General features: G+C 27.9%; 10 protein-coding genes across 10 annotated transcripts; 2 read left to right on the forward strand and 8 right to left on the reverse strand. All coding sequences in view use genetic code 12, as the record gives it.

The window, feature by feature from the left end:
* Positions 1-1,582: 1,582 nt before the first annotated feature.
* Positions 1,583-3,451, reverse strand: PDE2 (3',5'-cyclic-nucleotide phosphodiesterase; the record flags this gene model as incomplete). The annotated part of the gene is made up of 1 exon (XM_051761501.1): positions 1,583-3,451. The coding sequence occupies one exon, from the start codon at positions 3,449-3,451 to the stop codon at positions 1,583-1,585; it is 1,869 nt and encodes a 622-aa protein (XP_051621558.1).
* A 1,916-nt stretch (positions 3,452-5,367) lies between these two features.
* Positions 5,368-7,101, reverse strand: KGF54_001163 (uncharacterized protein; the record flags this gene model as incomplete). Its single annotated transcript, XM_051761502.1, has 1 exon — positions 5,368-7,101. One exon carries the CDS (start codon positions 7,099-7,101, stop codon positions 5,368-5,370), a length of 1,734 nt encoding a protein of 577 aa, XP_051621559.1.
* Positions 7,102-7,329: 228 nt separating this feature from the next.
* On the reverse strand, positions 7,330-11,514 carry LYS2 (L-aminoadipate-semialdehyde dehydrogenase; the record flags this gene model as incomplete). Its single annotated transcript, XM_051761503.1, has 1 exon — positions 7,330-11,514. The coding sequence occupies one exon, from the start codon at positions 11,512-11,514 to the stop codon at positions 7,330-7,332; it is 4,185 nt and encodes a 1,394-aa protein (XP_051621560.1).
* Positions 11,515-11,815: 301 nt separating this feature from the next.
* On the reverse strand, positions 11,816-14,347 carry RAD16 (DNA repair protein; the record flags this gene model as incomplete). Its single annotated transcript, XM_051761504.1, has 1 exon — positions 11,816-14,347. One exon carries the CDS (start codon positions 14,345-14,347, stop codon positions 11,816-11,818), a length of 2,532 nt encoding a protein of 843 aa, XP_051621561.1.
* Positions 14,348-14,687: 340 nt separating this feature from the next.
* Positions 14,688-15,734, reverse strand: TIF34 (translation initiation factor eIF3 subunit i; the record flags this gene model as incomplete). The annotated part of the gene is made up of 1 exon (XM_051761505.1): positions 14,688-15,734. The coding sequence occupies one exon, from the start codon at positions 15,732-15,734 to the stop codon at positions 14,688-14,690; it is 1,047 nt and encodes a 348-aa protein (XP_051621562.1).
* A 251-nt stretch (positions 15,735-15,985) lies between these two features.
* KGF54_001167 (carboxymethylenebutenolidase) lies at positions 15,986-16,906 on the reverse strand (the record flags this gene model as incomplete). Its single annotated transcript, XM_051761506.1, has 2 exons — positions 15,986-16,673; positions 16,791-16,906. 2 exons carry the CDS (start codon positions 16,904-16,906, stop codon positions 15,986-15,988), a joined length of 804 nt encoding a protein of 267 aa, XP_051621563.1.
* Positions 16,907-17,632: 726 nt separating this feature from the next.
* KGF54_001168 (guanine nucleotide exchange factor) lies at positions 17,633-18,682 on the reverse strand (the record flags this gene model as incomplete). Its single annotated transcript, XM_051761507.1, has 1 exon — positions 17,633-18,682. The coding sequence occupies one exon, from the start codon at positions 18,680-18,682 to the stop codon at positions 17,633-17,635; it is 1,050 nt and encodes a 349-aa protein (XP_051621564.1).
* Positions 18,683-19,369: 687 nt separating this feature from the next.
* KGF54_001169 (succinate dehydrogenase membrane anchor subunit) lies at positions 19,370-19,837 on the forward strand (the record flags this gene model as incomplete). The annotated part of the gene is made up of 1 exon (XM_051761508.1): positions 19,370-19,837. One exon carries the CDS (start codon positions 19,370-19,372, stop codon positions 19,835-19,837), a length of 468 nt encoding a protein of 155 aa, XP_051621565.1.
* Positions 19,838-19,967: 130 nt separating this feature from the next.
* Positions 19,968-21,857, reverse strand: KGF54_001170 (uncharacterized protein; the record flags this gene model as incomplete). Its single annotated transcript, XM_051761510.1, has 1 exon — positions 19,968-21,857. The coding sequence occupies one exon, from the start codon at positions 21,855-21,857 to the stop codon at positions 19,968-19,970; it is 1,890 nt and encodes a 629-aa protein (XP_051621566.1).
* Positions 21,858-22,364: 507 nt separating this feature from the next.
* On the forward strand, positions 22,365-22,829 carry SPC19 (Spc19p; the record flags this gene model as incomplete). The annotated part of the gene is made up of 1 exon (XM_051761511.1): positions 22,365-22,829. One exon carries the CDS (start codon positions 22,365-22,367, stop codon positions 22,827-22,829), a length of 465 nt encoding a protein of 154 aa, XP_051621567.1.
* Between the last annotated feature and the right edge of the window lie 167 nt (positions 22,830-22,996).

The following is a 22,996-nucleotide window of genomic DNA, read 5'->3' on the forward strand; positions in this document are numbered from 1 at the left end:
AATTTTGAGCTTGTGCTCTCAATGATCCAAATTTTAACACTTTTGACATCATATGATGATCTCCTTGAAAAAATTTTAAATGATCAAATAATAAATTTAGTATCAAATTTTGTGGGGCAAAAAAATTTTTAAGTTACAAAGCAAATTGGTTATGATACGTTTTAACCATAGACGCGTAACAAAAAGCGTCAACTAATTTTACTCCATTTGAAATTAAGAGAAGAATTATACAAGAAATTTAAATGATCCGGTTTCTTCGTAAGTTTAAGATGTTCCGAAATGGAAAAATTATAGTAAAACAAATAGATCCTTTTTTTATAAAAGTGGGGGAAAACAGATTCAAAAGATTTACTAAATTTGTGAATTATTATTAATAGATTATTAATTTTATGGAAAAACTTGAAAATTTTGTGTGAAAATCTTTGAATTTAGTATATTATATACAAAATAATTATATATAGGCTGAAAAGCATGGCAAATAACACTTATTTGATATATTGTAGATTTGATCAACTATTAAAAAATTTCACTTATATCTCCAACTTATCCAAAACTTAGCTCGAGACTTTTCATTACATATTCTTGACGACTGGCTTTATTCTATAAGATAAATTGGAATAAAAAAGTATCATACTAAGGCTAAACTGGAATTTTCAATCGTTACTTAACCATGAAAGTGGAGATCATCAAGTCACATGGAGAATCCAAGATGCGCAATATACTATTTGACCAAATATTCTAACCATAACCTCGAATCTTATTTATCATCATGAGATTTGGAAAATTATTAGACTTTTTAATTCTGATTGTTCCGTTACTTCTAAAAAGCTTAAAAATCAAATTAATCCAAACGATCTTAATTAGACCATGCGGTTTGGTTCGGTTACTATCGCATTCAAACTCAATAGATTCAGTTCAAGAGTAAAAACTTTGTACCTCAAGTTTGTCTCTGGAGCTCTGAAAGGGAATTGAACTTTTGAAAATATATTTAGCATCGGCAATAAATTTCAAACACCGAAAACTTTACTAAAAAATCGTATCACCCAATTAATTTTTAGTTGATCAGTTTAATGCGTAAAGTAAAACATGAGATCTTTTACTCTAGTCTGGTGTACTAAAAATTAGATCTTCTAGAAACTACATAATCTCGGACTTTAGTTAGAATTCTCTTAAAGTAAGACAAAATCGCAATGTGTAGTTAGAAATACGTTTGTTGAAAGATCTACATAATTATTTGCAGAGTTTACAGATCCCCTCATTTTATCAAGTTGAGGAGTAAATTAAATTGATTTTGACAAAGTTATGAGACGTTTGTATGTCTTGACTATTCTTAGTCTGATTTTTTTACAATAACAACTTTGGAGAGTTCGGACTTTTTGATTCAAATTTGTTGCAAAATTTCGAACAATTGAAAAGTCTCAAAGGCGCTACAATTTAATATTGTAGTGAAAAACTTGAAACATTCTTCAATATTAAGTCATGATAAATCTATAACTATTCGTGCATTAAAATGATCATAAAAAGAAATCTATAACTATTCTTACATAATTATTACTATAAAATCTTATACTCCCTTCCCCAATTATTTTTCATTTTGCCAAAATTTTTTATTTTCATGTATAACTTCACAAGTAAATGCTAAATTTGGATAAACTTGACTAATATTATTAAATAAATTTTCAGCAAAAGTACCTATGAAAAACATTTGACCTTTTGATATTAACTCTTTGTTGTTACCCAAAATATCTTCTAATTTGTATGGTAATTTTGGATAAGATATTTCAGTTTCTTCTATTATACAACATTTCGAAGTTAAATTCATTTCATCATTCAAATAAGTATCTAGTTTATTTATTTCATCGAATTCTCTTTGTAATACAATTGCCCATTGCGATGATATTCTTAATGGTCTCGTTACATTTGAAATATCTGCACATTTTATTAGTAACGCCAATATCAATTTAATTTGATTATCTTTATTTGTAATTTCATTTAGTCCAAATGTGTTTACTGTGTTAAAATTTTTTAGTTTCGAGATATATTCAAAATGTTCTCCCATATCTGTCGCCAAAATTGATGATATTATCAAGTCATTGATATTTAATAAACTTTCTTTATCAATTGGTGTTGCTAATAATGATGGCCACAAAATCTTTAAAACTTTATTTACAAAAATAGATGCATGATATGACTCCAATACTGATCTATCATTATATATTAAAGAAGTTGGTGCTTTATTCTTGATCATGAAAGCATTTGTTGTTCCTGGATGTCCAACATCATGACCTAATGCTGCAACTAACAACGCCAATGTTTGTATTTGATTTAAGTGTGGTTTCTGTGGTTGTTTTAAGGTTACAGAAGATTCTGAAGAAGCTTCTGATGCTAAGGAAGTTGTTGATGATGAATTATATAATGAAGCTGTAGATGTTAATTCAATTGATTCATTTTCTTCTATTATTACCTCTACTTCTGATTGTAAGGGATCTATAATAAATTGTTTAAAATGTGGCAAACAACCTAACCTTATAACAAAATGGAAACAAGCTTGTAATACATCAACTGCATGTCGAAAATTATGGAAAGGATTCCCTGATCTATAAGTATCTCTTACTATAAAAACAAAAGCTAACAATTCATTTGTATTTGGTAAATGTAATTTATCAGCATATGACTGTTCTTTTTCTTTAGCATTTTTAACTTCCTGTATTGAGTAATTTAACATTAAGTACACACAATAAACTAAATCATCATTACTTAATTCATGAGCAGGAAATGACCAATTACCAACTGCATGACACAATTTTGATAAATGCTTTGACTCATGATTTGATAATAATTTCAAAAATTCAATTTCTGACAATACTAAATTTTTCAATTTTATTAAATTTCTTGTACATTGAGGAGATCTTGAGACATTTTTAGTTAATAATTTGTTCATTGTTGGAATTCTCTTATCAACATCACAATCATCATCAATTGTTGTTATACCAGTCCATATACCAATTCTTGAAATTCTATTATAAATTTGTATAATAATTGAATCTAATTGTTTTTCTAAACTTTTAAAATCTTTATGATTGTGAGGTATTATTATAATATTTAAATGACCAAAGAAGAAATCTAATAATACTAATTTATCTTTATATGAAAGTGATTCTAACGAATCAAATTTACTCGTAGTGGTGGTATCAAATTTTAATATAATTAATATTGGATAATTTATATCATTTTCACAATTTCCCTTTTTAAATAAATGTTCAATTAATAATTTGAAAGATGGGAGATAGTGTTGTTGTATTTGTTCCTCGTCTTTCGTAGTGTGATGCTCTTCATTTTTCTCCTGTTTATGTTTTCGATTATGACTTTCTTTTGAACATTTATGAGGATATCTTTTTGACTTTAATTTAATTTTGGGAATATCTTTAATTAATGATAATATCTCACACATCTTGTTTATTAAAATATGAAAAGCAAGTTATGGATTATCTCGAGAGAAAAATTCTTTGATTGATGTGAATGAAATCTATCTTATTGTATATATTTTATAATAATTGAAGTTTATAATTGAATTAAACTTAAACTTAAACTTAATTTGGACTTTAATTTGAGCCTAAATTTGAGCTTGGATTTGAACTGAAATTTGTACTTAAATTTGTACTTAAACTAGGACTTGAACTTAAACTTTGAACCTTATGATTTTAATTAGGTTCCAATTGATTGACACCAATAAAATCTTATTAGATAATATTTATTTGTTAATCTTTAAATCTTAAATTTAATATTATTGATAAAGACAATAGATTCGATTAAATTAAATTTTACAAAATTTTGTATTAAATAAATAATTAATTTAAAGCTTATATTAAACAATTAAATTTTCTTATTGTTTTATATGATTTCAATAATTTTGATGAATAACAAATGTTTGACTTTTAAATAGTTATTGTAATGATTAATAATGAATAATGAATTATAATAATGAAAAAACGTTACTTGTTTAAATTTACTTTTTTTTGGTTGTAAAAAAAAAATTAATTTTTTAAAATAGAAAAAAAAAAAAAATAAAAATTAAAAAATAAAAAAAAGAAATTTAAAAATTAAAATTAAGGTTTTGTTTATTTTATACGTTTTATCCAAAAGTACACTACTCAACTTAATACTATATTTATTTATTATTTAATTATATTCATTAGTGATAATTTATCATTTATTATCACTAGTTTGAACAAATGATCAATTGTTTTGTTGTGAATTGGTAATGTAATATCACAACTAATTGGATTATTGACTTATATAGGACTAGTTGGAATAGAGGTTTATGGACATCTTCAATTTAGTGTGTTTTCAAATAGATTTAGTTGACTTCAGTAGACATAAATCACTATACATTTACTTCACCTTATAAATAATTTTAGATATTAAATAAGCAAGCATTAATACATAAACAATAACATTATAATTGAAACCGTTCATATTCGGCTTAAATTTCTTCATATTTTTGTACATATAGAAAATAATCATAAAAGTATTCCCCTCTTTTTTTCTATTCTGATTGAATTCTGGCCCCACAAATTTTGTAAGAGAATAGAAGAGATGTCATCAATCAAAGGCAAATACTATAGCAATTGATATATGGTGTTTGATTGAGCCAAATACTCTCTCTATACTCAATAATTTTGATAAGATACTTAAATTAATTTATATTTTAAAGGTTAGATAAAGATTAAATCTAAGACAACTTTTTTCTTTTTTCACTTTAGTTTAAAATGACGTAAATAAATAATTCCGTTATGAAACACAAATTTATTTTTTATGCAAAAAGAGGGTCAGAGATCAAAATGTACTAGTTTAACATCACAAGGTACTATTAATCATGATTTTGAATCATCAAGAGAAATCATACGATGATAAAATATATAGCTTTGTGAAGAAAAAACTATAGAATTAATAAATATATTGTATTACACAGATTGTAAGTTTTTCAGACTTTAGTTTGTGTAATTAAGATCAATTAATAGATAATTAATTAACTTATAATTAAAATCAACTAATCTTAAATTCAATATACGAAACTAATAAAAAAATGAAGTAATAAAAGATTTGTAAAATTTACAAAATTCGAATTATTTCTTGTTCTAATCAGCTTTTTATTTGATAATAATTTATATTTTTTACAGAGAAATGAAACAATCTCGTGTGCTATTAACAGAACTCGAAAAAAAAGTTTAACGGTTTTTTTATTATTATTAGCTTTGACGTAAAATTACGTCATGAAATTAATGATCAAAGTTTAAAAATAAATTACAAATTTAAAGTTTTCAAACAAGATTTAAGTAAAATGAAATGTAACATTTGTTACTGAATTTACAGTCTATAATACCAAATTACAGAAAATAAAATTATACCAATACTTATTATAGCACTAAATTTGAAATAATTCTTTGACCTTTTTAATTGTTTTTGATTTTGAATTTTATTATTGATCGATTCAATTAAACTAATCTTTTTATTTAATTCATCATTCATATATTGTTTTGATTTTGATATTTTGTCTTTATAGAAATTCAATTTTAAATCAAATTTATTTATATTTTCATTTATTTCATCTAACTTTTTAAGATTTTTAGATATAATTTCTTTATTCTCAATTTCTATATTTGTTAAATTTTCTGTGAGGAATTTCTTTAAGTTAATAATATCAATATTCAAGTTGGTTAAATAATTCGATATAATATTTAATTGTAAGATTGATAATTTTATTGGGTTTGATTTTGAATAAATTAATAATTTTGATTTTAATATAATTTTGTCTGAAATTGAAGAAATTATTTTAGTTAATTGATCCATGGGGTCATTTTGTAATTTTTCATTCTTTTTATAATTCGCTTTATCTAATCTCAAGGATTCATCAATAATATTGTCAATATTTATGAGATAATTTACCAATTTATCATCTTCTATAACATGTTTGACATCATATTGGAAACTAAAACCTCCATTATTTAAAATATTAAAAATTAATTCCTCATTTGCTTTTAGATCAAATGATCTACTGGTGGTAGTACTTGTATTTGATATCCCCAGTTTTGGATCATCGTCTTGTAATTGTTCTATTATCTTTAATGTATCATCATTATTTGATTCATCTTGATCCCATTTAAATTTCTTTTCTCCGTTTTTAGGAGTATTTAAAGCTTGACTTAGTGAATTTAAATTTAAATTACTATTTTGTAATGATGATAAAAAATCCAGATCATTGCTATCATTTAGGTTGTTTTGTAATAATTTACTTATATCGCCATTATTTTGAGGAGAATTTGGTAATTTATTATAAAATTGATCTACTAATCTATTTTTTTGTTCTTTATGGAGTTGATCTTTTGGGTTGTTATGATTATTAATATTTGACGTTGATAGTACATTATTATTTGAAGTTGATCTTTTAAAATCTCTTAGGAATCTAGGACTGTTTAATAATTCATTTGGTGTGTTGTTACTACTACCCAAAGATGATTGTTTTTTTCGATCTTTTGCTGCAAAATTATTACTCCCAATTGACGGTCGTTTACTTTTATCTAGGTTGAAATATGACATGGTCCCATCTTCTTCAAATACTGGTGGAGTTATACGATCACGATCTAATAAATTTTTTAAGTTATCACTTGATTTTGATGAAAATGGAGGAGTTGTTGAAGGTGGAGTGGTTGTAGATGATGTTGATTTTCTCTTATTATGATTTAAATTAAGACTTGTTATATTTGTATCTGATCTATTTTTCAGTTTATATAGTTGAGCTTGGGCTATGGGTCTTTGCTGTTTTTGTTGACTTGACTGTGATGAAATTTTAGTTAATTGTGGATTTTGCTTGTTTTGTTGCCAAGAAGAATCGGATTTATTTAATATACCATTTTTGTTTGGTTTGAAATTATTTTTAGTTGGTGATTTATTGCCTATGTCACTAAGCCTTAGGGTGATTCGATTATTATCATTGATACTACTATTATTAGATTTTTGAGAATCTGATTTGGACATAGATGTTGAAGATGATAAAGAATTTGGAGTTGTTGGATTTAATGAAGATTTGTTTGAAGTATTCATATCTTCATCTAATACTTATGTTATATATGAAGTTTCATTTGCAATATAATGTTTGACTCTAATTTGGTTATAATATGTTTCAAGTGGGCTTAAGTATTCGTATTATTAATACTTGATTTTCCACTTTCAATATTTGATTTTTGACGTACAAGAGCGCGATTTTAAAACTTAAGCATTTCAAAATACTTTAGTATTGTTTTATTAACAAGTATCTATAAACTCATAAAATTAATTAGCTGCTGAACCTCTACCACCTGCACCTTTAGCAATTAATTCTAAAGTTTCGTCACTTAATTCAACTTCTGGCAAATCTTTAACTCCTTTACTTTGAGATTTTGGTAAAAATCCAATTTTAATTAAATAACTTATATAGTTACCCATCAAATCAACAGTTACACCATTACCATTACTTAAATCTTCACTAGTATATTTAGCATCTTTCTTCAATGAAGTTCTCGTATTTGTATCATCTAATTCTGGAGCTTTTGTATCTTGTGGTAAATTATCTAATACGAAATGCAATAATGGGAACAATGCACTTTCTTTCAGTTCTTCAGTAACAAATTTTTCTAATTTACTTGTCCAAATAGGATAATCTGACTCTTTGATTTCATAACCGTATGATTTTAAACTACCTAAAAATTCATTGAATTGAATTCTTGGATGTCCCGTAACATGAGCAACTACTAATTCATTATCTTTTGGAGGATTCAATGCAGTTGATGTTACGACTCTTGCAACGTGATCAACAGGGACCATATTTACATTATTTGTAATATTTGGATAATAACCTAATTCAGTTGTACCTTTTAACATTCTTAATAAGAAATCATCAGTATTTGATGCACCAGTTTTAGTGAAACCAGTAACATAACCTGGTCTGATGATAGTTCCTCGCAATCCTCGTTCACCAGCACGACGTATGATATATTCAGCTGACCATTTTGATTGTCCATATCCAGTACCTAAACCTTTTGCAGAACCTTGTAAATCATCTGATTCAGGTAATCCAGATTTGCCTTGTTTAATTAATTCATCGGATAAATTAACAAAATAATCAGTATCTAATGCAGATGTTGACGATACAAATGCAAAATATTTTGGTTTTCCTTCTCCTGCTAAGTTTAATACATTTATTGTACCAATTACATTAGCATCACGTAATTGAGAATAAGGATATACCCAATGAACAAAAGCACCATTGTGTATTATAACATCAATATTGTTAGTTAATTCATCCCATTTAGAATCATCTAAACCAAATTTCTCTTTTGATAAATCACCTAAAACAACTTCGATATTTTTAGCCCATGATTCATTCCATATACCATAAGTTTTACCAGTTTGACGAATTCTTTGTAATCCTGCTTTTTTTGATGAAGCTCTGACATGAGCGAAGATTTTGATATCAAGTTTACCTTTTCTAGCCTCTAACAAATCACGAATGATAAAAGACCCCAAAAATCCAGTTGCACCAGTGACAAATACATTGACTTTACCATCACTTGGTAATTGTGCTAATGATTCATAGTTTGTTCTTAAAGCAGTAGATGACAAGTTCATAGCATCTTGAGCATAATCTATAACAGCTTCTTTTTCGGAACCTTCCTCTGTGTTGGTTTTTGATCCATCAGCTAATTCGAAATCTTGACCACCTTTAATATGTTTTTCAACTTCTTTTGCAAATTGTTCGACAGTTGGATTCTTGAAAATAACACCCAAAGGTATTTCAACATTCAATTTTTTTCTTAATTCAAAAATCATTCTTGTACCCAATATTGAGTGACCACCTAAATCAAAGAATGAATCTGTTTTACTTATTGTGGCTGGTCTATTTGGTAATACTTCGAACCAAAGATCTTTAATTTGTTGTTCCAAAGACGTTAATTCTTCTTTTTCAGCTGCTTCAAGATCTTTGGCTGATGTACTTAATTTTGAAACTGCTGCTAATTGAGCAGTGTCGGGGAATGGTAATTTTGGTTTATCAACTTTACCATTTGGATTTAAAGGTAATTTAGTTAATGGTACTATAATTGTTGGAATAGCATATGATGCTAATTTCTTCTTTAAGTATGCTTTAATATCTTTGATCAATTCTCTGTAAGCAACCAATCCTTGAACAATTGGATCATTGGCTTCTTCAACATCTTCATCAATTTCAGATTTAAAAGATTGTAATTCTGGAGAATCTCTTGGTACAATGTATGAGATTAAAGTTGGTTCTTCATCTTTATCTCTTCTAACTAATGTAACATTTTCTCTAACTAATGGGTGTTGTGATAAATGAGTATCAATTTCACCTAATTCAATTCTAAATCCTCTAATTTTAACTTGATCATCTGCTCTACCACAACATTCAACATTACCATCAGGTAAATATCTACCTAAATCTCCTGATCTATACATTCTATCTCTTGGTCCTTTCCAACCTGCAGATCTCCATTCTTCATTTCCAGAATCTTTTTTAATCCAATTTTCAGGATCAACGTACCAATTTGTTATGAATTTTGCTGCATTTAAATCAGGTAAACCTCTATAACCTTCTGCTAAACCGGCTGCACGTACATATATCTCACCAACTTCTCCAACACCACAAGTTTGTGATGTATCATTTCTATTTACAACTAATAATTGAACATTGTACATACCAGTACCAGCAGGCATAACATCTTTCAAATTCTTTAGGTAAGTTGGATCTGATTTTCTACTTTCAATCTCAAAATATGATACTGATCTTTGAGTTTCCGTGGTACCATACATATTAACAATATATACATTTTCTGCTAAACTTTGTAATCTCAAACAATCTCTTTTCGTTAAAATGTCCCCAACAAAGAATGCGTGATGCAATGATGGAATAGCAGATGTAGCTTGTGCACTTAACAACTGTCCCATAGCTGGTGTCAAATGAGTTACTGTTGCTCCATAATTTGCCAGCCATTCAGCTAATTTACCAGGTGTACCAATGTCATCCGCTGTTGGAACTAATAATTGAGCACCTAAAAATAATGGAGTAAACATATCTCTTTGAATTGGATCATGTGCAATACCTGATAACATTGTAAATTTATCATTTTCAGATAATCCAAATCTTTTAGCCATCCATGGGAAGTAATATGCTAATGAATAATGACGACCTAATACACCTTTTGGAATACCTTCAGAACCTGATGTGAATGATAATGTTGGATTTGAATCTGGTCCAACAATCACACCAGTCGGTTCATCAGCAAATTTGGCATAATCAATTAAAACATCTTTACCATTTTCTTTTCCACCTATTAATGATCCATCATCTTCAAGCTTTAATTGTGGTATTGTTGTAATGACATCTAGTTCATCTTTAATATAATCAGTAACTAAATCATCTAAAGTTCCAGCTTTTTCCAAAACAATTAAACCTTTTGGTTTAGCAACAGAAAGATAAATATTTTGTCTTGCTGGAGGATAAGCAGGATCAATAACTGAAAAAGTAGCACCAGCTTTCAAAACACCCATAACTGCAACCATTAAATCAACTCCACGATATGCATAAATCATTACGATATCACCTTTTTTAATTCCTGTTTCTTTTAGATAATTTCCAACTATGTTTGATGCTTGATTTATTTGTTTATAAGTGAATGTTCTCGTTTTCGAATTTGGATCCATAAATGATTTGGTTTCAACAACACAAGTTCTTTCTGGGTGATCCAATGCATTTTTTTGGAAAATATCTTGTATAGCTCCTCTATAACCTGACCAATCTAAATCAAGAGTTGGGTCCGGTAATTGTGCTTTCTGAGTTGGTGTAACTAAATTGACTTTTGTAATTGTAACATTTGGATTTTCAATGATTGCTTCTGTGTATTGTATAAATTGTTCACCCAATAATCTGATTCTTTCATTTGAATATATTAATGCATTATAAAAAATTGTAAATTCGGTTCCATTAGTATATATAGCTAAATCACGAATTGATCCTTCAACCGTTGTATTCAATTGTTGATTAGGGCTTTCATGCTGATATGATAATTTAAATAATTCTGGATTATCTTCTAATTTCTTGAAATTTTTAATTCTTTGAGAAACTTCTGATAAAGTATTGTAATTAATTTGATTAAGATTATGATCGTATTCCTTTTTAACTTTATCAACTAATTCATTGAATTTTAATTCTGGAGTTATATTCAATCTTATTATGAATTCAGGATTTTCAACTGCTTTATCGGTAGATATAACGATATCTTCATCTCCAGTTAATCTATAAACTAATGCAGCAAAAATTGCCAAACCAGTTGTAAAATCTGAAACTTCTTTAGTGGTAAAAGTATAACTTCCTTCAACAGATTTATTATTAGCTGGTTTTAAAAAATCATGAGGTAGCACTGATAATGTAGGATTATCTAAATACTCAACCCAATAATCTGTCATTCTTATTTTTATGTAATTGAGTCTTTTGAATGAATAGTAGGTGGTTGTAAAAAAACTATCGCAGTACTAATTTAAGCGCTTTTCTATTTTATAAATCGGAAATTGAAATAAATAAAAAAAAAAAAAAAAAAAAAAAATTTCAAATCTGCATATAAAATAATTTTTTAATATGAGTCAAAAGAGAATTTTGAAACATTACAAAAGTATAGCATTGTTAAAATGCTTTTTATTTTAATTTTTAAAAATTTATATATATATATAAGTTTATGCGAAATAAATAACGAGGTATGCAACTTTTTTTTTAGTTCATAAATAAGAACTGTAAATCATCAGGAGTTAGTTTACTAACAGCAGCTTCATCATGATTAATTGTTGCATGAATCATATTTGCTTTTTTTTCTTGTAATTCAATGATTTTCAGTTCAATACTATCTTCAATACAAAATCTAGTAATTCTAATTGGTCTCTTTTGTCCGATTCTATGAACTCTATCCATTGATTGCCATTCAACACTTGGATTCCACCATGGATCCATTAAAAATACTTGAGAAGCTTCACATAAATTTAATGCAACACCACCAGCTTTTAGTGAAACCAAAAATACTTCAACTTCAATATTATCCATGAAATATTTAATAGTGTTATCTCTTTGTTGCGGTGACATTGAACCTGATAATTTTGCTGTTTGGAAACCAGCTCTTTTCAATCTCCATTCAATTAAATCTAACATTGATGTGAATTGTGAAAATACAATTGATTTTATAGTATGTTTATCTGATCTTAATTTATATAATTCTTCAACCAATGCTTCGATTTTTGTAGATGATCTCCATTCACCACCATGTGAACCTTGTTTAATACGATTAACAATTGATGCTTTTGTAAATAATTCTTCATCAACTTCAATTGATGGTTGTTCTAAGTCTATTGATAACCCAATATGACAAACTGGACAAGTTAATTTATTACTTGCTCCATCAAATGATTCAATATATTCTTGAATACATAATCTACAGAATCTATGATGACATTTAGATTCAATAGGTTCTTCAGCTTCATCATCACATAATTGACACATAATAACTCCATCAATTGAATTTGCAATTTGATTTGTACCATATCTTTTCAAAACTAAATCTGGATGATCAGCTAATTGTCTCATTCTTGTAATTAATGTAAAGATGTTAGCATAATTATTTAAAACCACACCTTCGGCAACATAATCATTGAATTTTCTTTTAGAATCACTATAAAGTGATGTATATAAATCTCTTTCTTCTTCATTAAATTTATCATGTCTAATTTCAACAATTCTTGGTGGTAATCCTAAATCATCAGCTCTTTCAACTTTAGTTCTTCTTAACATTATGTTGTTCAATAATAATCTTAAATTTCTAAAACTTTCCATACCATCACCTTCTAAACCAAATTTTAATATATTTTTAAGGGTGAAATGGTTGAAATAATTTGTATGTAGCATACCAGTATGTCCACAACCATCACAAGTTCTACCATTTGAAAATTTCCAATCATTGCTTGAACAATCACATTTTGTACAAAAATACATATGGAATGGCCAAATCTTCATATATCTAATTAATGAATAAATTTCTCCAATTCTATTTTGTAATGGAGTACCAGTTAAACACCATCTTTTTTTGGTTTTCAAATGATTAGCAGCTCTTGCAGTACCTGAAGTTCTATCTTTAATATTATGAGCTTCATCTAAAACAACTCTATAAAATTCAGTATTATGTAATGCTGATTTTTCTTTAACCATGTTACCTTTTCTTTTGAAACCATAGTTTTGTTTTCTAAAAGATGACTCTAAGACTGCATAAGACGTTAATATAACATCATAACCTTCTAGTTCTTTAACTTTATTGACTCTATTACCACCATGAAATAATAAAACTTTTAATTTACCATCAGTATGTTTTTCTATTTCATTTTTCCATTGCATAAGAGCAACAGTTGGACCAACAACTAAATTGGGTTTTTTTGTAGGATCATCCATAAATAATCCAATAGTTTGAATAGTTTTACCCATACCCATTTCATCTGCTAGTATACCACCTTGAAATCTACCTTCTTCTTGTTTCAATAACCAATTTAAACCTTCTAATTGGAACGGCAACATTCTTAAAGTCATACCTTCAGGATGAGGAGCTCTTTCGGGTTTTATTCCTTCATAGCTTGCTAAATCAGTGAAAACATTTACTAATTCTGGATGATGTGTATAAAGATTATTAGTTGAACGTTCATAATGAGATACTTTTGGTTTTGCAGGTTTTCTCTTTCTGGGGGCTGCTCGCTTTTTGGGTTTAGGTTGTTCTTCTGCTACCTGTTCTGCTGTTGCTGGTGGTGGTGTAGGTTGCTCTCTATTTGCCAACGGTATATCATCATCTGAAGTTAATTCAATAGCTAAATTTCTTGATGATCCATCAGGGTCTTGAAAACTTGAACTCACAATTTGAACATCATTATCATCGGATGTATCATCATCATTATTGATTTCCTCTAAACTTAAAGTGAATTCTTCATCATCATCATCATCTGAAGACTCAGGTTTAGGTGTAACTTTTTTAGAACGCGTAGTTTTGGAACGCGTTTGCTTAGGTGTTTCAACATTTGCAAAAGTATCTGAATCTACTTCTTCATCACTACTATCATCGTCGATCTCAACATATGATGTTTTTCTTGTTGTTTTTCTTTGAGGAGTTCGTCTTCCAGTTTTTCTTCTCTTATTGCTATTCTTATCATTAATCACAAAACCGCCACCATTATCACTTAAACTCGATTCTTGATCTGATTCACTTTGTGATTTAATCATTATATTTTGTTACAAAAAATGAGTGAGGACTGAAAGTGACAATGAAATGACGAGTTAATGGTAATAAATATCTTGAAAATGACTTGAAAGAAAAAAGTGTTGTAAAAAAAAAGTGGTTGTAATAAAATCTGAAACAATTTTATGTAAATTAATTGCAGCAATATACTGAAATATTCTAGTCCTGTATATAAAATATGATGAGATAATATTGTATTTTATTCTAATACATCTGAAAAATTCCATTATTTTGTGTAAATATAGATCAAGATATTATTAGAGAAAAATAACCAAAGAATGATTATAATGACCAAAATGTATTTTAATGATTTACAAACTCTATTTAAATAGTCCCAGCTGCTGTTGCTTTTTCATTTCTTTCTGCATCAAAAAGAAATTCGTTATAAGATTTGTCAAATGTATGAACTCTAATAAAACCATCTTCTCCTCCACTACTATAACCTGTACCATCTGGGTGTACTGCGATAGTATTTAAAGGACCAAAATGTCCTTTTACACGTCCAATTTCTTCTTCAAATATTTTATGATAAAATCTTGCTTCGAATTTACCTTGAGATTCTGCTGTTGTAGTAACATTTCTTGCTTCTTGACCACCTCCCAATATGACAAAATCTTTTACTGGTGTTATTGCTGCTGTATTCATTGGTGCATCTGCTTTAAATACTTTTAATATTTCAAATGTATCAACATCAATTATTACTGCACACTTATCTTTTGATGATGTTATAAAATATGATCTATCTTCTGGTGCAAATTGAATATCTGTCAAACTAATATTTTTCTCTTCATTATGTATACCATGAGCTTGTAAAGTTTGTAATAATTCTCCTGTAGTTGCATCAAATTTGGATACTGTACCATCGTCATTACCTGAAATTATATATTTACCATCTTGTGTCCATCCTGCAACATTTGCTTTTGATCCATCTTCTTGAGTTTCTATTATTAATGATGGTTCATTGTTTTGTTCTTTGGGATTTTCACGATTTATATCATATATTGAAATTGTACCTATATGACCCATAACTTGATCTGCAATAGCTAATAATTTTTTACCATCTGGTGAAAATGATACTCTTCTTACTGGTGATGGACTTTCCCATGTATATACACATTCTCCGTTACTAACTTTCCATAATTTTACTACTAAATCACCTCCACCTGTAACACATAAATTAGTTTCTGGATCAACATCAATAGACCAAATTACACCTTGATGTCCTTCTAAAGTTCCTAATCTTTCACCATTTGATGAATACCAAATTGATGCTGCATTATCTTTTGCTACAGAAAATAATAAATCTCCTTCTCTATTATATTTGACTTGAGTCAATGAACGCTCATGTCCCATTAACTTTATTGGTCTCATGTTTGGTGGTGGTTGGTTTGTAAATGATTAACTGATTTGGTTACCTTACTCTTTGTTTCAATCAATGTGAAAAAAAAAAAAATCTTTCATAAAAATTAAGTCGTGCATAAATACCAATATACAAACATATACAAATTAGACTGCAAAAAATTAACAAATAACATAAACAAGTACTTCTTTGTCATCATGATCACCGTATTCTAGTCTTGATCGGATTATAAACATCTACAAAATAATTGCAAAATTCGAAACTAACAAACATCTTCAATAATTACTTCTTTACCATCATGATCACCATAATCCAATTTTAATCTACGATTAAATAATTCCAACATCCATTCAAAACATAATTTGGTTAAGGCTGAATCATATCTACCTTTACTATTTTCATCCCTTATAAAAGCATGCTGGGCCTCATTGACTTCAATAAAAGTCATTTGAACTTTGTTCTTCCTCATTTCTTGTCTTATAAGATCTCTACCTTCTAATGGAACATGATTGTCTTTATCTCCAAAAATCATAATAATTTCCCCTTTAATCTCTCCACATCTTTTCAAAGAGTCATCATTCTTGCCCTTTCCGAGTCCATGTATGTGTATGTCCGTTGGGAAAAAACAACAAGCGGCTTTGATTCTTGAGTCAACAACAGCAGACCTATATGCAAGAGCTCCCCCAATGCAGAAACCAGTTGATCCAACACTGCCGTTGCAAGTTTTTAATCCGAGTAAGAAATCTATTGATAATTTTATATCTTCGTCATATGATTTTAATTCTTTTTCAATTTTGTACCTGTTACCTCTGTCAGTTCCTTCGTCATCATATTCCAAAGCTTCTGGGCCTTCAAAATCATGATAGATTGATGGACAGGCAACGATGTAACCATTTGAGGCGATATCTCTCGCAGCTCTTTTAATTGGACCAGAAACCTGATAAATTTCACTCCAACAGCTAATTGAAGGTCAGTATATTGTAAAGAAAGCTTAAAAATAGCAATTGATCTAATTGCGGGGTAAAAGTAAAGTAATTGATCTAATTGCAGAGTAACTTGAGACATACACAACACCTGGAAACTTTACATTTGGGTAACTTGGAATTTTTGGATGAAAATAAAATATTCTCATTGTGGTACCATTGCTGGTTTTAACATCAACAAATGAGTCTTCAACTAACATTTTGAATCAATTGAGGTAGTAACTAGAAAGATCGATCTGGAAGTTTCTTTGGAAAGTTGAAAATGAAAAAGATAGAATAAAGTTATTCTAAATTGAAAAATTATTTTATTGGTCTAATTTTTTAAATCGGCTTTTCTTTGAATTAGGGGAATAAGCCGCATGAAAATTACTACAACCATTTATTACTTTATCCGACGTAATTTAAACATACGATATTACATTTATTTACATTAATCTACATAAGAATAATCTCCAGCTTATTTCTTTTGAATATTAGCAATTCTTTCAGCTTCTCTTTTAGCATCAGCTATTAAGACATAGTTAGTAGTTGATTGGGCACAAAATATTCCGTATTATTCACATACCAGCTGCTTGTTTAGCTCTCATTTTTTCAGCATCATTCTCCATTCTTTTATTTTTATCACCTTGTTTTTGGCTCTTTTTAGCTTCTTCTTGTTTTTTTTGATTTTTAGCTCTTGCTAAATCTCTTTGATTACCTCTGGCCATAATCAACAAATTAATGCAACCACTTTCAGTAGTTTGAAATGACGTGTTTGGTTGGTATCAAATCAACTTGATCAAACTTTGATACGGATTTTTTTTTTTCAATTTTCCAATTCAATCGTAAATTTAAAAGATATTATCTGCAGGATTCTCACATTTCCATTTTTATGTGAAAGTTATTCAAATTATATCATTATTTATTAAAAAACTATCTACAACACTCTATACATTTTTAATTTCTGTAATCAAAGAATTATCCTTTTTAGGATCATAAGGAACTAACAAAAATTTAGAAAATTTTTTTAAATTTTCAACACCTCTTATTTCAGTTCCCAACAATGGCATTTTAACTAAATGATAATCTTCATATAAATCAGCCATTTGATCTAAATATTTTTTTTGCATTTTCCATCTACTTACACATCTTTGACATGGATTTTCATCATCATCTGCAAATAATAATTGATTTACCACAATTGAATTAACATCCATTTTATATGACATTAATTCTTGAATCATTCTTTCAGTTTCATATAATGATAAAAATTCAGATATACAAACACATACAAAAGTTGTTAAATCTGGATCAGTAAATTGTTCATTAACTTCTGCTACATTTTTTTGTACTTCATTTAATTTTTCAAATATATCTTGTTGACCGCTACCTCCACCACCTAACATACTCATCATTGGACCTAATTTACCAGATAATTGTTGAAATTTACCTAAAAGTTTTTGTAAAGTTGATGGTAATTGTAAGAAACGTAATGTGTGACCAGTTGGTGCAGTATCAAATATAATTGTCTTGTAAGATATTTTATCTTTACTATCATTTTCATTAACTTTTTGATTCTTGATATGTTTTAAAACTTCCATGAATGATAAAGCTTCATCTATACCAGGTATCGAACCAGTCATATCATTCATAATATTTTTTAAAGGATCATTTGGATCATTATTATATTGTTGTGCTTGTTGTTGTAAATCACTCATTGCTGCTTCAGGATCAATTTCCATACATGATAAATTTGATAATCCTTCTACTTTTCTTGCATCTTTACCAAATTTTTGACAAAATGCATCTGATAAATTATGTGCAGGGTCTGTTGAAATTAATAAAAATTCTGAGTTTGGATGTTGTAATGCTAATTGAACGGCAATTGATGATGAAGTTGTTGTTTTACCAACACCACCTTTACCACCAACAAAAATCCATTTCAAGGTGTCTTGTTGGATTAAAGACTCTAATGTTGGTTCTAAGTCAAATTCCATTGCGGCAGTTATATATATGATGGATGATTTTATAAATAAATTTTGAAACAATTTGGTTCTTATATTTTTCCAACGCACTCTAAGAATAGATTACGTATTATAAAAAAATGTAATGAGCTACCACTTGATTTTGAAACAAATTACAAAATTTCAACACTTAAAGTTCATTTACTTGTCGTTTTAGGTGATCCAAGCTCCCTCCGTTCAAGCTTTTACATTTTAAAGAAATTATTCATTCCAATCAGAAGACCGTTTACAAAAGTGAGCGAATTTCTCTACTACAATTTTAGATTTGCTTAAAATCTATAAAATGGAAACAAGCTTCACCGGTGCCTATCTAGAACTAAAGGCTTACAACCATCTAGTTTTGTTTGATAACATTCAGCATTTTCAAGTCTTATATAATACGATATGGTCTCAATATTCATGTATTCTTGTTGAAAACTCAGTGTCATCTTTTAATGTCACAGCAGCATGAGACAAAACTCAAAAACATGTAAAAAACCTGTATATAATTCCTAACCAATAAAATAAGATTCGAAAATAAGCGTAAGTAAAAAATTTAAATCATAAAACCCGGGGAACTTAAACAAACCTATTCATTCAACTCATCAACCAATCTATTCATATTCACAACTTTCACCTTAACCTTTCTCATATAAACATACATATATATTCAATTTAATAATGTTATCACGTCTTGGACTTCAACAAACTACAAAGTTATCATCAAAATTAATTAAACCAACATTAATAAGAGGTATAAAAACAATTCCTCAACCACCTGGATTTATTGTGGGAACAGTAAATGATGCTTATGTACCACCAAAACCTCATAAATTAGAAGGATCATATCATTGGACAGCAGAAAGATTAGTAAGCATTGGATTAGTTCCATTAACTTTAGCTCCATTATTTACAGGTGCTTCTACATTAGTTGATTCTACATTAAGTGCTTTATTATTGTATCATTGTTATGCTGGTTTTCAATCATGTATTATAGATTATATTCCAAAAAGAGTTTATGGTAGTTTGCATAATTATGCTATGTATCTTTTAACTTTGGGTACCGGAATTGCTGGTTATGGTGTTTATGTAATGGAAAAAAATGATGGTGGATTATATAACATAATTACTAAAGTATGGAAAGCCTAAGTAGATGTTAATTAATGGGAAATTAAGTTTATATTTATATGATGATGAAGATCTAAGGAAGAAGAATTGTGTTGAGAATTCACAAATGTAATCTACAATTTCTTTTAGTAATGACCACTTCTCTGTAATATTAATTAACTAATCTTTGTAAATAAAACCCTAGTAATAAAAAAGACATAGCAATTGCAAAAGTCAGGAATCTTTGTTTATCTTGATCAGATAACTTGATGAATGTAAATTTTTTATGATTATTTAATGTCAGTGATTTTAAGTTTTTATCAGTTAACAGCAGAATCGAACTTGTTGATGAAATACTTGGAGAATCTTCAACTTTTGGGAATGGTTCTACTTCATTAAGTATAAGATTTGTTGCTATAATTGAAGATGATAAAAGATTTTCTGTATATAATTCTTTCGATGATTTTCTTGTTGAACTTTCATCTTGTGAGCTTTTTTCATCTAATCCTGAGAGATTTTCCTCATCTTCTTCTTCTTCATTATCTGATGATGGAGGAGTTAATTCAATTGCATCTTTTAATGTTGAACTTTTACTTATTGAAGTATTCTCCAAACTTTTCATGTTATCGCGTACTGATGGAGTTCTTGATAAATCCATTATGAATGCATTAATTGCATCTGAAACTAAATCATGTGTTTCTTCATCATTTGAAAAATCATCAGCTGTAGATGTAGCAACATCTTTTGTTTTATGAGACTGTAGTTGTTCTAATTGTTCCATTGTGTTTTTATACTTTAGTTCGTTATCATCAACTTGAATTTGTAAAGCCCTTATTGATTCAAACATATTGGATTTATCATTTTCCACCAGCTGAATTTTGTTATTGAGTTTTTCAATTTCAACTTCTTTAGCCTTTGTAAACTTTTTAAGTTGATCTTCTAGTTGTTTATTTTTTGTTTTCTCCTTACTTAATTCATCACTTATACTTTTGCTTCTATTAGAAAATTCTTCTTCTATAAATTTGTTATTTATCTCATTTAAGTCTTTTTGATATCCAACCAAAAAGTTTTGTAATGAATTTAATGCTGATGATTGTTGTTTAACTTTTGATAAATTGGCAAGTAAACTATTAATTATATTTTCAAATGCAGTTGTGTTTTTGATCTGTGAGTTATTATATATTCCTGAATTATTTGAGAACAACCCTAATAACTCATCCTCTAAAATTGGATTAACATCACCAAACATTGCACTGTCAAAACTTGATGATTGATTTTGTGGCTGCTTTTCTTCGGCATTAATTTTTCGATATATATCTTCAACAAATGATAAATGTTTAAATTGTGGAGTATCATACTGATTTTTCATTGATGAAGTATCAAAGTTAGTATTTGCAATGATATCTATATTATCAATCTTTAGACTTATTTGTTTGTGTGTTGATTCTGCTTGTACATTAAACCCAAGACAAACGATATCTCCAATTTTAATTTCTGTTGGTTCATTAGTAAGTCTTGTATCATTTAGGTATGTACCATTTGATGAACCTAAATCTTGCAACATTAGTTTCCCATTATTTGAATCTATATAAACTTGTGCATGATTTCTAGATAGAACTCTTGAATCAAAATATCCATTTGTTACATCTGGTTTATGTTTTGCTCCTGTAGGTCTACCTAGTTTAGTGGTTTCTGGAAATATTGAAACTGGTAAATGTTTTCTTATAAATGTATCATTTAAGGGTAATAGTGTAACATAATATTGCATATGATTTCTCTTTTTGGGATAAGCATTGGTAAGATTACTATTGTAAGTATTCGAAAAATCTCTTGAAGTTTTTGGTTTTATAGGTAGATTAACAACTTGTGATTGCGAATTCGATCTTTTACGCGCAGCTGCTGTGTTTATATTTGTTCCATTTTTATGTACATTATTTCTTATATGTATTATACCTCCTTTTCGTTGATCCAAATTTGGAAATGGTTGTTGTTTATCTTTCTTTGAATCAACGATTTTATTTGATAGATGTAGGTTATCTAATTTTTCTGATATATCCGTCATTATATTTTAATGTATTTGTATTGAAAACAATAATACCAGCTTATTGTTTAATTGTGATAATTAATATTTCATCAAGTCGTTTAAAAAATGGAATTATGCAATAATATATGTACTTCTTTAATTTATACCTTTCTTCGTTAATTTTTACGCAAGCTCTGATTTTTGTTATGAATGGAAATTTTTTAAAAAATTGGGATTAGGTATTAAGATGATGGGCAAGGTAACACTTAGATTATGATGTTGTTATGCTGATGAATTTGATTAATTTGTATACTAAATATAATTTATTTATTTCTTGTTAAATTGTTTTAATCTTTTGATTCTTTTTGATAATCAAAACTAAATAATTTTTTTTTAATTAATTTTGCTTAATCTTTTAAAATTACTGTAGATTAAAGTAATAATAATAATAAATATTCTTTGCGGCTTACCATACGAAAATTTATTATTTATTTCATTATCAAACCATAAACAAACTATATAAAAGTCTTTTTATAAACTTAAAAAATGTCAACTTCAACCTACAGTAATTTGGAAAATTGTAATAATTCACTACGAGAATCAATTCAACTACTCAAAAATTCAACTGAAATATTGAAAGAAACAACAAGTGATAGTCTAAGATTAAAACAAGTCTTAACATCAACAAGAACTTATGGATTAGTACCAAAATTAGATGTTGATGATGCCAAAGAAAATTATAGAAATACTATGACTCCACAAATTATGAAACAATATGTCAAAACTCAAAATGAAGTTAATAAATTAGAACATAAAAGAAATGAACTATCAATAAAATTATTAAATTTGAGAGATAAATTAAAAAATTTACAACAATTTAAAGGTCAAGAATTGAATTTTGAAAACTTGCTAAGAGATCCAAGGTATGATCAAAATAAAGTTAGAAAATTGAGGGATTTGAGAGCTCAGAAGCTAAGACTAAGATATAATTTAAGTCTAAAACACTCTTAGGAGTTTAACTAATATAGAGATATGTAATTACTACATTAATGTTAGGAATGTTATGATTATACAATTTGCCACTATAGATCAAGTATTTAAGTATTCCGATTTTGAAGTGTTAGCCTAAAACTTTTTACCTAAAAAATGTTGAATTTAATGAATCTTACAAATTGTAT

This window comes from Candida jiufengensis (genome assembly GCF_024610255.1).
Source record: "Candida jiufengensis strain CBS 10846 chromosome Unknown scaffold6, whole genome shotgun sequence".
NCBI lineage: Eukaryota > Fungi > Ascomycota > Pichiomycetes > Serinales > Debaryomycetaceae > Lodderomyces > Lodderomyces jiufengensis.